Consider the following 13,529-nt stretch of genomic DNA (forward strand, 5'->3'; position numbering starts at 1 on the left):
CTTTGAGTAAATCAAAAACACAAATCAGCTTTCCCCACTTATTTTTGGTAACTTCATCCAAACTTTATTATGCTCATTTTTGTCATTTTTAGCTGTGCAACCCTGTTAATGGTGTTCTGGATTAAGGAAACATAACTCATTTAAGTTTTTTTTTTTTTTTAGCTTGAATTCACGTTTTTTTGTAGGTATTTGATTAACATATTGAATATTTCTGTTTGCGTCTTGTTCATCTGTTATAAGTTTGTTTATGTTTTTGTTTTTACTTTTATTTATCATGCTCATTTTGTTTTTGATAACACATTTCTAGCTGTTCATGAACATGGTGTATAGAAGCATAAATATAAACAACACACTGCCATCCCTGCAATAACCTAACACACAAAAACCTCCCTGAAGCCCATTCTACCACTGCTGCTATGCTTCACAAGTGATGGGTCTTTCCAACATTTCTACTTCCTATAGCACAGGATTACTGAATATGTTTCAACCTTCTTCTGGCAGGGCTCCCTTCAGTGAAGATCCCAACCCTAATACTCATTCATCAGGACCCTCCACCCCACTGAAAAACCAAACCTATTCCTTTTCACCTTCCAAGTCCTACAGTCGACAGTCCTCCTCTTCTGACACAGATTTGAGTTTGACACCTAAAACTGGTAAGGCACTGTCACCCACTTTATGTTGATTTTATTTATTTTGAATTTTTTTGTATCTTGTATTTTTATTTTTCAATTTTGTCCATTCCAAATATATACTTTCTAATCCCTATTATTTAAAATTCATTTTTCATTTATTGCTTTTAAAAGCTGCATAACCAAGCCACTGAACTAGAAATGTCCCAGTCTCTTCTGTTAAGGATTTTTAAAAGTAAGCTTACATTTGGCTTTGCAAAAGTATGCCTTTAGATACAGATTGCATCTGTATTCTCTTATAGCGCTATTGAACTGTAAAATACAATTAGTCTTTTAGTTTTAAGCATAAATTAGCTGCTTTTCCACTATCGGACCAATTGTTTCTTTAGAAGCGCCATATGAGCCTAACTGTTTTTGCTTTTCAGTGATACTGTTCCACCAGGAAATGGATAAATGATGAGAGAATGTAAAAAAAAAAATCTAGATGGATTTTTTCTTTTGTTTGTTTTCAGCTTCCTTTGTAGAATTCTAAAATTATGAATTTCTACTCCACAAAATAGTGATAGAGCAATTAATGTTATTCCATCAGTTCTTGTACTCTCATTTGGTATAGGGCTGGAGTTCCTTCAATTGGCATCGGCATATTCTACCAGTATTTGTATTTGTTTTTCTCTAGAAATGGCCATAGTTCACTTATACAGTATGATGTTAGGTCATGCCATTTAACTTTTCACCTATTTGATGTATGTGCTTCATCCTATTTACAGTATTCAGTTAATCTAACAAAATGCACCTTTCATTTGTGGAAGAAAACAAGGCTACTCAATGAAAAAAACACAGACTTGGGGAATACACATTGACTATGATGAGGCTTGGGTTATTAATCCATACTCCTAGATCAATAATACTACTTATCATTGTGCAACAGTTCAGCTTACTTTTAGATCATGTGACTTGCTAAATTGCCTGTGGTGTCCAGTTCTCAGTATGTGTTGGGATAGTAAATAAACATGCCTCACAAACCTGCATTTCCTCTAGTCAGGGCAATAATTATGAGCTTAAAGTGTTCCAGTTTAACCTCTTTAGTCTTCATTTGCCATGTCTTGATAATGGAAAAGCAGCTATTGCCTTAAAATACATACTATGAGATTTGAATAAGTAATGTTTAAAACACTGTTGGCTAACTGATAAAACATATTTATCATTGTCAACAATGAAAACATTACTGCAGGTTTAATAAATATTTGCTTTTCAGAATATTGAAATGTCAAAAAGTGAAAACTCTAAGGTACCATCCTAGTGCGCTAGATAAATCTATTGCTTAAAATCTCAGAGGACTTGGAATTGATTCCTGGTGTCCTCATAGTCTAAATTGAATGCTTATGGTCTCCCTTTGTGTGGGTATGTTTTCACCACCCACATGTCAAAGACATACCTTTTAAGTGGTATCTTTAAATTCCTCCCAATATGTATCAGTGTGTCCTGAAATACACTTGCATGTTTATCAGGGTCTGTTTATACCTTCTTCTCAATGGCTTTGAACTGAATCAAGCAGATTCACAAATGAATGGATTCACTAATGATTGTATATATTCTACCCTGTGCCCAGTGCTACTTCTGCAGGCTCTGGCCCCCAGCAACTTTTAAATGATTCAGGCAGATTTAAAAGTGTTATCAGTTTTTGGGCAAATTATAAAATTTAGGCATTCTTAAAGTAATAGTAAAATTTAAACAATAAACCCATTTTAAGTCATTAAATTGTTACAAGGTGACTGTGCATCAGGTTTTAGTTTAATGCACAAGCATGTTGTTATTTTATTATTTTGTTTATTTGTTATGTAAAATGTCTTCCTTTTTAAATGGTGGAATGCAGTATTTAAAATATTTCTCTTTTGAATAGGATATATTCTGTTTTCCTGAAAAACTGGCCATTTTAAATGAAAACATGGTTTTTATTTTAATTAGAGTAAAGAAAATATATTTCTTACCTTCAAAAGTAAATTTACTACCTGTTTTATTTAACAATTACAAATGCTATGTTCAATAAATTAACTTTTATGTGAAATTTTCAAGAGTTGTTGTTTCATTCAGTGCTGGTTCCTAAAGTGTGCTTGTTGCCGTCAAATAAGATTGTGGTTCCAAGTGACCTTAAATTCTGAAATGCTGGTTTTATAATGGATGAATCATTAAAATATATATTCTGGGACGTAAAATATTTTTATTTTTCCTTGCAAAGCACACAGTCCATTAGGTTGTAACATATAATGATGAACATGTAATTAAGGCTGAGATAATCATTTCAATTTTAGCTTATCTCATTTAGATATTGTTCTCTGACCCTCAGTTCAGAGTAGCAGGAAACTGCCCTTTCTACCTGTGAACAATCACTGTCAATAGATGACACATCTAACACTGCCTATCAGTATAGAGCTTAAGGTAGTCTGAAGCAGAGATGCAGGTGCTTGAAAGTGCAGCAGAAATTTAGATACGTGACAGATGGCTGGTGGCTTTGCCCTGTCGGGACACCCTTATGATGGAAGGACCAGGGGAGAGGACATGTCCACAGCAATACCTCCCCCGGAACATGATTGGGCAACCCCCCTGGATTGCATCGGGGCCATGGGCTTGGACCTTGGAAGCTCAGCCCTGCCTGGAGCCCTGGACTGCAGCACTTCCGTCACACCCGGAAGTGCTGCCAAAAGATATATATCAAGACAGTATATATTATACTATATGTTTTATATATATATATATATAAATATATATATTATAGTCAACCCCACTTAAGCCAATGAAAGTCGCATAGAAGTTCATATACAAATATATTAAACTTAAAAACACCATCAACACACATACAGGTTTTCTCATTTTGTGATAGAACCTGTTTTATGTTTAATTGTGTTGCCGTGGATTTCTAAAAATTTTATCATACTGTAAAAGCATTTTTATTAATTCATACCTCAAGAAGTATTTCAGCTGATATACTGAATGAATCAATATCTCCCACTTTTACCTGAAAGCGTTTTTAACATTTAAAATCACATGCTTGTTGTTAGTTTAGATGTATAAAATTAAATTTTGATTTGTCACAATTTGAATTGCAGATATTACTTAATGGTCAAAACTAGGGATGTCACGATACCAGAATTTTTATTTTGATACTACCAATTCCAGTGAAATATTTAGATATCTTTCAATATTATTGCAGAAAGAAAAATCCCATTCAGTGGATTTTTATTATAGTACCTCCATTATTTAAAAAAAATATATATAATATATATTATTGTTTACTTTTTGTGATACAATGTTAAATATATAAATTCTATAATGGGATACAAATGACAATAATGAAAGTGTATGCTTGTGTGTGTGTGTGTTTTTTTTTAAATAACAATTCCTGTAATTGCAGTCTGAAATTCTCCTGTTTCGAACTGGCAGTAGTTCCACATATGACTTCTGGTGTTTTTCTTTTTTCGAAGTGTGTTAATACGGCTCTGCTGTGAGACATTTTCATATGTAGGTTTTTTTCATGTATTTCTAAAGTATTTTTCCGCCTTCCGAAGTACTTACAGTCACATATGAGTGCAGTACCGACTTTCTCAGTACTATGGGTGCTGTATAAAAGCTGGGACCATTATGTTAAACTTGGTATCAACTTAGTACCAAAATATCTGTTCCTCTGACATGCCAAGTCAAAACTGGTCAATTTTTTGTTTGACTTGTATTTAATATTCAGCTAGGGATACCTATTAAGTGTTAGTATTAAAGGTGACTAAAATCACTGACCTAGCTTTTAAAATAGGTAAATTGTCAGTACTGTTATGTAAATCCTGTGTTAAGCAGAAAAGACACCTGACTTCTAATAAACTGCCTTTCAAAAAAATATCACAGCTTTCTTAGTGTGTAACAATTTCCGTAATTTCCGTTTGTGTCAGCAGCACCCAGTTAATGAAATAGATAAGGTTATGTTACTAAGATGCTATATCCCAAAGCTAAGGTTAAATGTTGAAGGATTTAAAAATTTTAATTTAACAGATAGATATGCATGTAATAGCTAATTAATCATTGTAACTTAGGCCATGCTATATTTAGATTTTGATTTTATTCATAAAATGTCTGTTGCTTCTTTGTTTTATGTGTGTAAAATTGATAATAATTTCTTAAAAAAGTGTGAATGCATGCCAGTTTGAGATCTGTTTTCAGATTAGTTATTGAGTTTGTTATTATTAATATGTTAAACAAAAATATGTTCAACTCTTCATTCTCTTCTTTATGTGAACCAACATATAAACCTAATTATGGGTTCTGCATTACATCCTTACTTGTTACAGGAAAAAAAAAACCCCTCTTTTTCAATCAAGAAAATATGCAAATTGTATGAAGATATATCTGTTTCAGACTTTTGTTTATATTTTTGTGGGAGTAAACCAAAAAAGACAATATTCTAATTAAAAGGTAATTTTTACAATATAAAGAGTCTGATTTCACTACCAGATTGCACCAGTAGAAGTACAGTATATACTGCCCTCTACAGTAGTGGTGAAGTGCTAATTCTGTGTAAGTTTAATAATCTTCCTAAACTAGTAGATGTGACACAAAAGCAACTAGTAATTATGTGAAGAAAGTGGTTATTACTCAAAAGGTAGCTCTTTTTTCCCATACATGAAACACAAGCTATTTTTACAGTTGTAAAGTAATTTACAGTTCAACATAATTATGTTTAGACTATAAAATTAATTAACATGTTGATTATAATCTATTAAGCAGTCTGCTTATAAAAGTAATTTGTTGTTTCATTTTCACATAGTGTCCTTTTTTCTTAAAGGAGTACTCCTCACAAAATGATGTTTTTTTTGTTACTTACCTCATGTAGTGGTGGCCAAGAAAAATTTTTAATGTGATGTTTTAATGCAGAATACATTTGTACTGTACTTTTTCAGAACTCATAACCAACAAATGAGGGTGCGAGGTGGGTGTTCAATTGAAAATGTCAATCCCATTAGGGTTTAGTTTCCTGTTTATGGCATGCACTGATTATTCTGGACGTATGTATATTGTATTTAAAATTATTATAGCAAAATATGTGTTTTTTTTATGTTTTGACCATACAACTGGGTAACTGATATGTGGGCTATGCAAAATGAATAATGTGAGATCACCACATTTTTTTCTTTTTCTCAATTAATGTTTTTCACATCATTTGCTATTTATATGTCATTGGTCACTATTAGCTTTTATTATATCATAAACACTAGATTAAAATTCTTCTCACCCACCACAACAAACTACATCAGGTTAGTAACATAAGAAAATGGAGGAGTATTCCTTTAACTACTAGAATAATCTATTCATATGCCATTTTATTCCTTTTTTGTAATTAATTGTTTAAAAAATAATTTAATTGTAGACAGAATGTAAGAAAGCAAAATATAGAAATGTTTGAATCTGATTAAAAAGTGAACCTAAGCATTTACAGATATAGAATGTTTGAGGACAAATTCTTACCCAAACTGTTCTCTGAATTATAACAATATATACCATCATGTACTAGATTAAGAAAATTTTGTCATTTAAGAAAAAAAAAAACTATGAAATGTGCCTTGCACATAACTCTTTTGTTTTAATAAAAAAATAAATAATTTTTTTTTCTGAGATTATACTTGCTTTCCACCTTTTAAAAATATCAGTTGTTTTTAGTGCATCGCTTAAGTAAGGCACAACAAATCAACATAAATGTATTAATGATGTATATTTTGAACAACTAAAATAATATAAATAGCATAGTGGAACTGAGGGAGTGCTGCATATGATATTTAAGTTATTTTTATTTGTTACTTAAATTGCCAGTGTTTTAATAAGACTTTAACATCAATTTAGTTTGCTTAAGATAATTAATGAAAAGCCAGCATTCCAATCATTTGTACCCATGTCGATTTGAAACATACAGCTGTGCATTTTGCCTTTTCTTATTATTTGTTGTGTCTTTTTAAATGTATGCATGTATTCCATTTTCTTTTGGTTTTTGTAAACATTGCTTTATTTTCATTATGGATATCTTTATGTTAAGCCTCAATCATACTGTCCTTCCAGTTTGTCTGTCATACCCATTTTCTTGTGACTTCTCTTTCTTCTACCACTTTCCTTTTGCAGCAAAATCCCCAAAGGGACCAAGGATCTCCCTGTGTCCCAGCTCCCCTACCCTCTCCTCTGATTTTCCAACTCTTATAAACCCTTTTCAGCTTCATTTGGGGTCTGGGACTACACACAGTCTTACTCCTCCCCACTCTGGCCATGCAAGCCCTCTTGTGCTAAGGAAAAGTGTCTCTTTCAGTGAGGATTTGCTTCTGGCTGCCTCTGGTAGGACTGATTGTTCTACAAGTCACTTAAAGATTTCACTTTCCAATTTAACCACTAAATATTAATGATTTTTAGATTTATTTGTTTAATCAATGTTATAATACTTTATATGGGTATTTTTAAAATGATAAATGAATCACTCATGTTTATAATAGTTGTAACATAGAAAAAGATTTTGCAGTTAATATTTACCCTAATATTTAGATGAAATTAATGATTTATTGAGCATAATTATTTTATAGGTATGTATAAATTATTTTCTGTTTTAAAGTGTTTTCAATCCATATATTTTTTTTTAAGTTTTAATACTGTATTTTCACTAATTTACTTTTTCCTTTTACACTTAGGATCTGCAGTTAATCATATTATCTTTACTAATACTGGTTTTCATTTTTTATTTTTTCATAATCGACACATTTTCTCTAAATATGCATTAGTATGTCCCTCCCTAGATGCATGCTATGCTGTAGTATAATACAAATTTATTTCAGTATACTTTTTTAGTTAAGAAAATTGCTGGTAGCCTGATTACATGTACATTTTTATTTCTCTGAAATATTCTTTTTTATTAGAAATTTTCTTTACAATCAAGACATGCTCTGTGTCATAATTGGATAAAGCAGGTTAGAATGTTGTAAATTATTGTTCCTTTAATGTTTTATGCAAATAAACACTCTTTCTGCTGTAGTTTGCTATTTGCAATTGCAGGTCAGTCTCATTGTATTCTTGGGTTGTGGAATATGGATACAGAAAATTAGTAATCTTTAATAAACAACTGACCTCAGACAAACAGATTGAACCTGGCAGAGTTAAGGTGACCTGACACTTACTGTGTTTGTTTTTTTATCCTCCTTGACACCTAGCATGATTGACTAATTTAAACAAAACAAGTTTTTCTTGTAACAAGGAACACTACACAATCTGCTAAAACTGCTATTGAAAGCATGTTTGGTAGTGCCATTTTCCCATGCTAATGATTGGAGTAGCTTATTACAATAGTGTGTTCATCCTTCTCCATATAGTCTGTCACTGTGCTACTCAGTAGAGAAATGACTTCATATGATATGAAGCTAATGAAGTCAAAATACATTCTTTTGCATTATGGCTGTAATACCATTTTAAAGTTTAAATAGAACTTAACATTTTAGATTTTAGGTTTAATTGAGTACAATATCCAATGCATTCAGCTCATGTCATCTTAAGTCATGTCATTGCTTAAACTAGCCTTGCAACAATAGCATCAAACATAAGGTTATGATGTCCCAGAAAGAAACTTTTCTAAAAGTAGTGGTCTTATTTATTTCTATGTATGGCTATTTTTTTCTTTTAAGTACTTTATTTATATCTTATTTCTTGAAGGTTTCAAGTAAATTAATACCTGTAATCTGACTTAATGTAAATGAATGTTCTGTGCAGTGGTCTGGTCATTGTCCAGGGAGAGTGCCTGCCATACCCCTAGTGCAACCCGGAAAAGGCCTTCTTCTAGAATTAAGTTGGTTTAGGAAATAAATGAATGTTGTTCAGTATCCGGCCGTTAATAATCATTTTGTTCTGTTTAACCAGTATTCAAGACAACAAAAGCAGATTTTGAAAAAAAGTGAATACTAGCAAGTGAGATGGTAGTTTTTGCCAGTTTTGTGTAGTCATTTGATGTTTGGTTTCTTTAAGTGTTGATATTGAGACATTATTTTTCATTATTAACAAAGCATATTTTCTAAGAGAGTCTTTATTTATAGTATGCATAGGTGTATATCTGAGAGACAAAGCTAACAGCCTAATCACATTCAAGTGAACCACTACCAAAGACACAACCTCTTATGAAGAAAAGAGGCTTTGTAACTCAGTGGGAAAGTGAAGCCTTATGGTACTCTAAATTGCAAAAAAGATTAAATTTTCTTTTTGCGGAATGGTTATAATCACAATAGTGAATTTAGGAATAATTTTTTAACATCAAGATAGCTTACTGAATCTTTGCTCGACTTTTGCTGCTGTTTTGACATATTTTACAAGTCACATTTGGCCTTTTTGTCATATAGCTTTTTGATGTTTGTAAGAAATGGAGATTTTTTTATTTATTTATCTTTAGGAACACAATGAATACATCATTGTATTTCTTCTGTGAATATTTTTAAATTTGATGTGTGTCACTGTTTGTTTTGTTGTCTTAAATAAAATTGAAAAAGGGGCATAGTGCTCTCTACAACAGTGATAATACTGACTTTATTGTTTTCACTCCTAGTTTAAAAGGAATTTTTCTAGCCAATAATGTTTCAGCTGGAGTTAGTGTTGTTACTACTACTACTACTACTATTACCACTACCACTACTAATTTGGCTGGTGCCTTTATCCAAGGTATCCTGCAAAATTTGAGATGTTTATTACAATGAATATGTTTAATGCAACTGAGTAGCATCAGTGAATCAAATATTTTGAGCTTGTACTTTTGTAGCTTATACAAAAATGTGTCCAAGTGAGCTTTCCCAAAGTAATGCAGCCCACTCCCCCACCAAAATCCTAATCTGCCTTGGTCTAGCCTGAGTTTGTATTATTGTATGTATCAGTGTGCCATGCAACAAATTGAAGAATTAGGTTCCTGTGGCATGTATGTCTTTTTTTATCCAGTTTTTTACTTCAATAAAAAGGTAACATTTTTGTTAATATTTTGAGTTTATTTACCAAGGAGGGCACAAAGAAAGATAAAAACAGATCCTAACAAGAATCAACTGTAATAATAATAATAATAAAGTATAGAGAATAATTTTAAAAGTTCCTAAAACTATTACTGATTGATCATACAAGTGATCATATGATAGAGTTATATTGTTTCTGCAATAGCTATGGCAAGATGATAGAGGTGAAGGAAAAGACAAAATCTCCAGGAAGTAAAATCCTGGAGAGAAAAAAAAAGAAACTCTGAGAGCCCATGGTCTTCAGGGGTTCAAGAATAAAAAAAGTCTTGTTGACATGGGTCAATTGGTCTTCCAGCCTCTTGGGGCCCTTCTGCACTTTATATTATCCAAGTAATTAATCATGGTGAGCTGCTTGCCGCCTTTAGGTTGTTTCAGCATATTTTGATATATTGCTTTATATTAGGTGTTTTGGTTGATTTTAAGCTGTGGATGGTTAGAGGAGGGAATTTCAAATTGGATATACATAGGCAGCATCTTATGTCTGAATGATTTTGACTTCTTTATTGTAATGTTAGCTATAAAGCCAATACAAATGTATTAAAAAAAAAAAGACATTTCTATTAGTTTAATTTTATAAATGTGTTTTTGGTGTTGTCTGTGTCATGCAATTGCCAGGTAAATGTTGCATGTCACTAAAACTGCTGCAGTTGATGTACATGGTTGTCCATTACTAACTGATGCAAAATCTGTCTTTTTTTTCCTTTTTTTCATTTATTTTTTTGGCTGTGCTTATTGTAGCATAACAAAAAAATGTGATTAAATATTTGTATGATGCTCATTTCTTTATAGAATTTATTTCAAAGAACTGTTTTTATTTGAGCAAAACCTCCATCCAGTTTTTAAGCTTCTTTTACTTGAAACTTAAGTTTTGCTTAATTATTAAATCCTAATGCTCTCTACCCCTGTTTTTTAAACTTTGTAGCTGTGCAAATAAACAATAAATATTTATGATTACTGGGAATTAAGCAGCTTCATCAGCTGGCTTTAAATTTGGATTTTGTGCATCAATATTCATTCAGAGATTTTATCATACCCTTGCTAGCAACCACTTTTTTGCACTTTTTATAGAGTACACAATAAAAAAGTTTTATTCTATAGTATAACTTTCCATTATGTTAAAGATAAATCATATAGTATATGTTAGTCATACATGCAATTAAAAGTTCCACTGTACTCTGTGCATGTGAATGTGCTACTAATACCTCTACTTTGTTTACTACTACAATAAATGCTTGTGTAGAACATATGTTTTTAAGTACTAACCCAATAAGGCCATCACATTGCTGTTCAGTTAAGCTACTTAACAGTGTGCTTCTTAAAGCTGGATTTGTGGGAAAGGATTCTGTAGACACAAGCCATCCTAAACTTTTTCTTTCCAAATTGCTGGAAATAATGCTCCTTATACTTTTTAGAAGTGATTGAGGACATGACTTTGATGTTTGTAAGCTGCATTCTTAGTAATACCTCTATTTTTAAAGCTGGTGTGGGTTATTTTTATTCTTAAAACTTTAGGAGCATATGGCACATGAGATATTGTGTACAGTTTTTCAAATGTATATTCAACTATTACCCATGCCCATACAAATAATACGATTTTAGTGAGGAAACAAATTCCATTAAATCTTTCCTTTCTCCAACTCTTGCTCTTCTAATCTAGACCAAAATTAGCAGTAATTTTGGGCTGACTACCACATAATTACATTGTAACAATTAATACAAAATCAGCAAAAACAAAAGAGTGCAACAGAGATGTTACACTATTCCTATTTGATCCTTGGATCTTTCCCATGCACTCACCCTAATTAGGGGCAGTGTTTCCTGAAAATAATCAATCTTAGTGAATAACAAAAGCGATAATGAGTGGCGTAGGAAAAGATTGAGTGAGTTTTATGAGTGTTTGTTTCTTGAAGCCCTTTGTTATTTGACGTTTAATGAGCAAGTTTAAAGTACTTCTTTGTTGGGCTTCTTCCCAGCATGCATGTCAGAAAAGAAGACTGTTGATAACAGGAATGTTGATTCCACATACTGTATTTTGGTAGTTAAATGTATGCTACATTGTCATACCAGACGTACAAATGTAAAAAATAAATAAATACAATTTTGACTAATAGGTAAAACTAATTTAAAAAATTAGTCAAAAAATTGTTGCCAAAAAAAAAAAACTAGCAAGCAGCGATAGGAAAAGAAACAAACACTTCACAAAAGAGGAGTTAAACCTACTTATGGAGGAGTTGGCAAAACATAAAGAAATGTTGTTTTGCATGACTTGTGGAAGCTCCCACGGACTTGTGCAAGCACCGGAATTGCATCTTCTGCATGTGCAGAGAGTGATGTAAACAGTGCGTGTGCTTCCTAGTAACCTGCCACAATCAAATGCACCATTCTTGCTGTCTGACACACCAGAGTTAGACCACATATAAGCATCACATGTGCTGCCAGGTTACTTGGCCTAAATGTCAGCAAATAGTCTCTGATGATCGGTTGCATATCATCTGGAAATTTAATGCAGAGAGCCTTTTTCAACAGCTGTAGATGGGATTCAAGAGGCTAGGAGAATAAAGAGGGATTGACATTGCATCCACTGTACCTATAATGCCAGGCGTGCCTGTAGTGGCATGAAACCCAATTTTAGTGTGAGGCAAGATACTATTATTTGGCTGATGTCTTGATCCAGGGTGACTAACAACATTTGAGATACAATTGGTTACATTTTTTATTTGTTTGTTTGTTTTTCCAGTTGGAGCGCAGTCAGGTGAGGTGATTTGTTCACGGTCACACAATGTTACTAGCAATATTTGAACCCACACACTCAGGCTTTGTTGCGTGCAAGGTGCAATGGTAATCTGTTCACTGCATCCACATATTTGAACACAGGAGCCTTGCTGAGACATGTGCATCACCAGTGTTCTATGGGATTCCATTTGTGGTGCAGAAACAGTGAGCTGTCAGAAGCTGCACAGTGGAACCAATGGTAAAATTCTGGTGTGTTCGAGTTTGTCTTACACTACACCAAGGTGGGTTATTATTAAATAACGAGTTTTGATTAGTCAACTCATTAAAGATATAAACAGACCCTTTTGTGCTAATATATAAACTACACTGTAATTTTATGTGTATATTACAATATCTGTCTATTAAGTTATCCAAGTAAGAGTGTTTTTTTATCTACTTAGAGTGGCCTCTGTCTCGTTATGGCAGAATCCCTGGCAAAAGTCTAAATAAAGAATGATTTAAAAAAAATAACGAGTCATTCGGCGCTCTCAATAATTTACAAACAAGATTAAGCACTACTTCAGTTACGAAGGGTTTTGGGAAACATTTGCTAATTAACAAGCGATCCTTAGTATTAGATAACGATGTACTTAACATTAAATAGTTTTTTGGGAAATGCACTTCAGATCAGTTAATTTAAATGTATTTTTTTAATATTTGTAAAGTCAATGTGCTTGTGAATTCCTTTATGTATTTTTATGCTAATTTCTAAATTGTTTGACTGATAAGCTTAAGCAGATCTGTTTTATTTTTTGTTTATATTACCGTAAGCTCCAGTAAAAGTTTTAATGTTTATAATTATAATGATGGATCAAGGTAGTTAAGTAACAAACTTAATTTGTTTATTGAAGTAAGTTATTTACTTTATATATACACACTGTACCTTATAGACCTTTTCATTTATAATTAATTGTATTTATAATTAAATATAATTAATTGTGATTATTCTGAATAACAAATCCTACATTGAAATTTTGTTCTCTGTGATTTAAACTCAGATTTTGTGTTTTTTTTAATGTGACATTTTTTATGTTAAAAAAAGTTTTCAAACTTTAGTTCATAGAGCCACCTTTTGCATTTA

General features: G+C 32.1%; 1 protein-coding gene across 10 annotated transcripts in view; it reads left to right on the plus strand.

Annotated features, from left to right (window-relative positions):
- Positions 1–13,529, plus strand: part of c2cd5 (C2 calcium dependent domain containing 5) — a 196,939-nt gene that overhangs the window by 32,280 nt on the left and 151,130 nt on the right. For 5 of the 10 annotated variants that reach the window (XM_051930012.1, XM_051930019.1, XM_051930016.1 and 2 more), the window contains exons 8-9: positions 502–653; positions 6,780–6,986. The exons of 2 other annotated variants lie outside the window; for them this stretch is intronic. In XM_051930012.1, coding sequence (XP_051785972.1) covers positions 502–653; positions 6,780–6,986 — 359 coding nt within the window. The remainder of the gene's footprint in view (positions 1–501; positions 654–6,779; positions 6,987–13,529) is intronic. 3 more of the 10 variants (XM_051930022.1, XM_051930025.1, XM_051930042.1) reach the window with 2 other exon arrangements.

The sequence above is a fragment of the Erpetoichthys calabaricus genome, chromosome 1 (genome assembly GCF_900747795.2).
Source record: "Erpetoichthys calabaricus chromosome 1, fErpCal1.3, whole genome shotgun sequence".
NCBI classification, from domain to species: domain Eukaryota; kingdom Metazoa; phylum Chordata; class Cladistia; order Polypteriformes; family Polypteridae; genus Erpetoichthys; species Erpetoichthys calabaricus.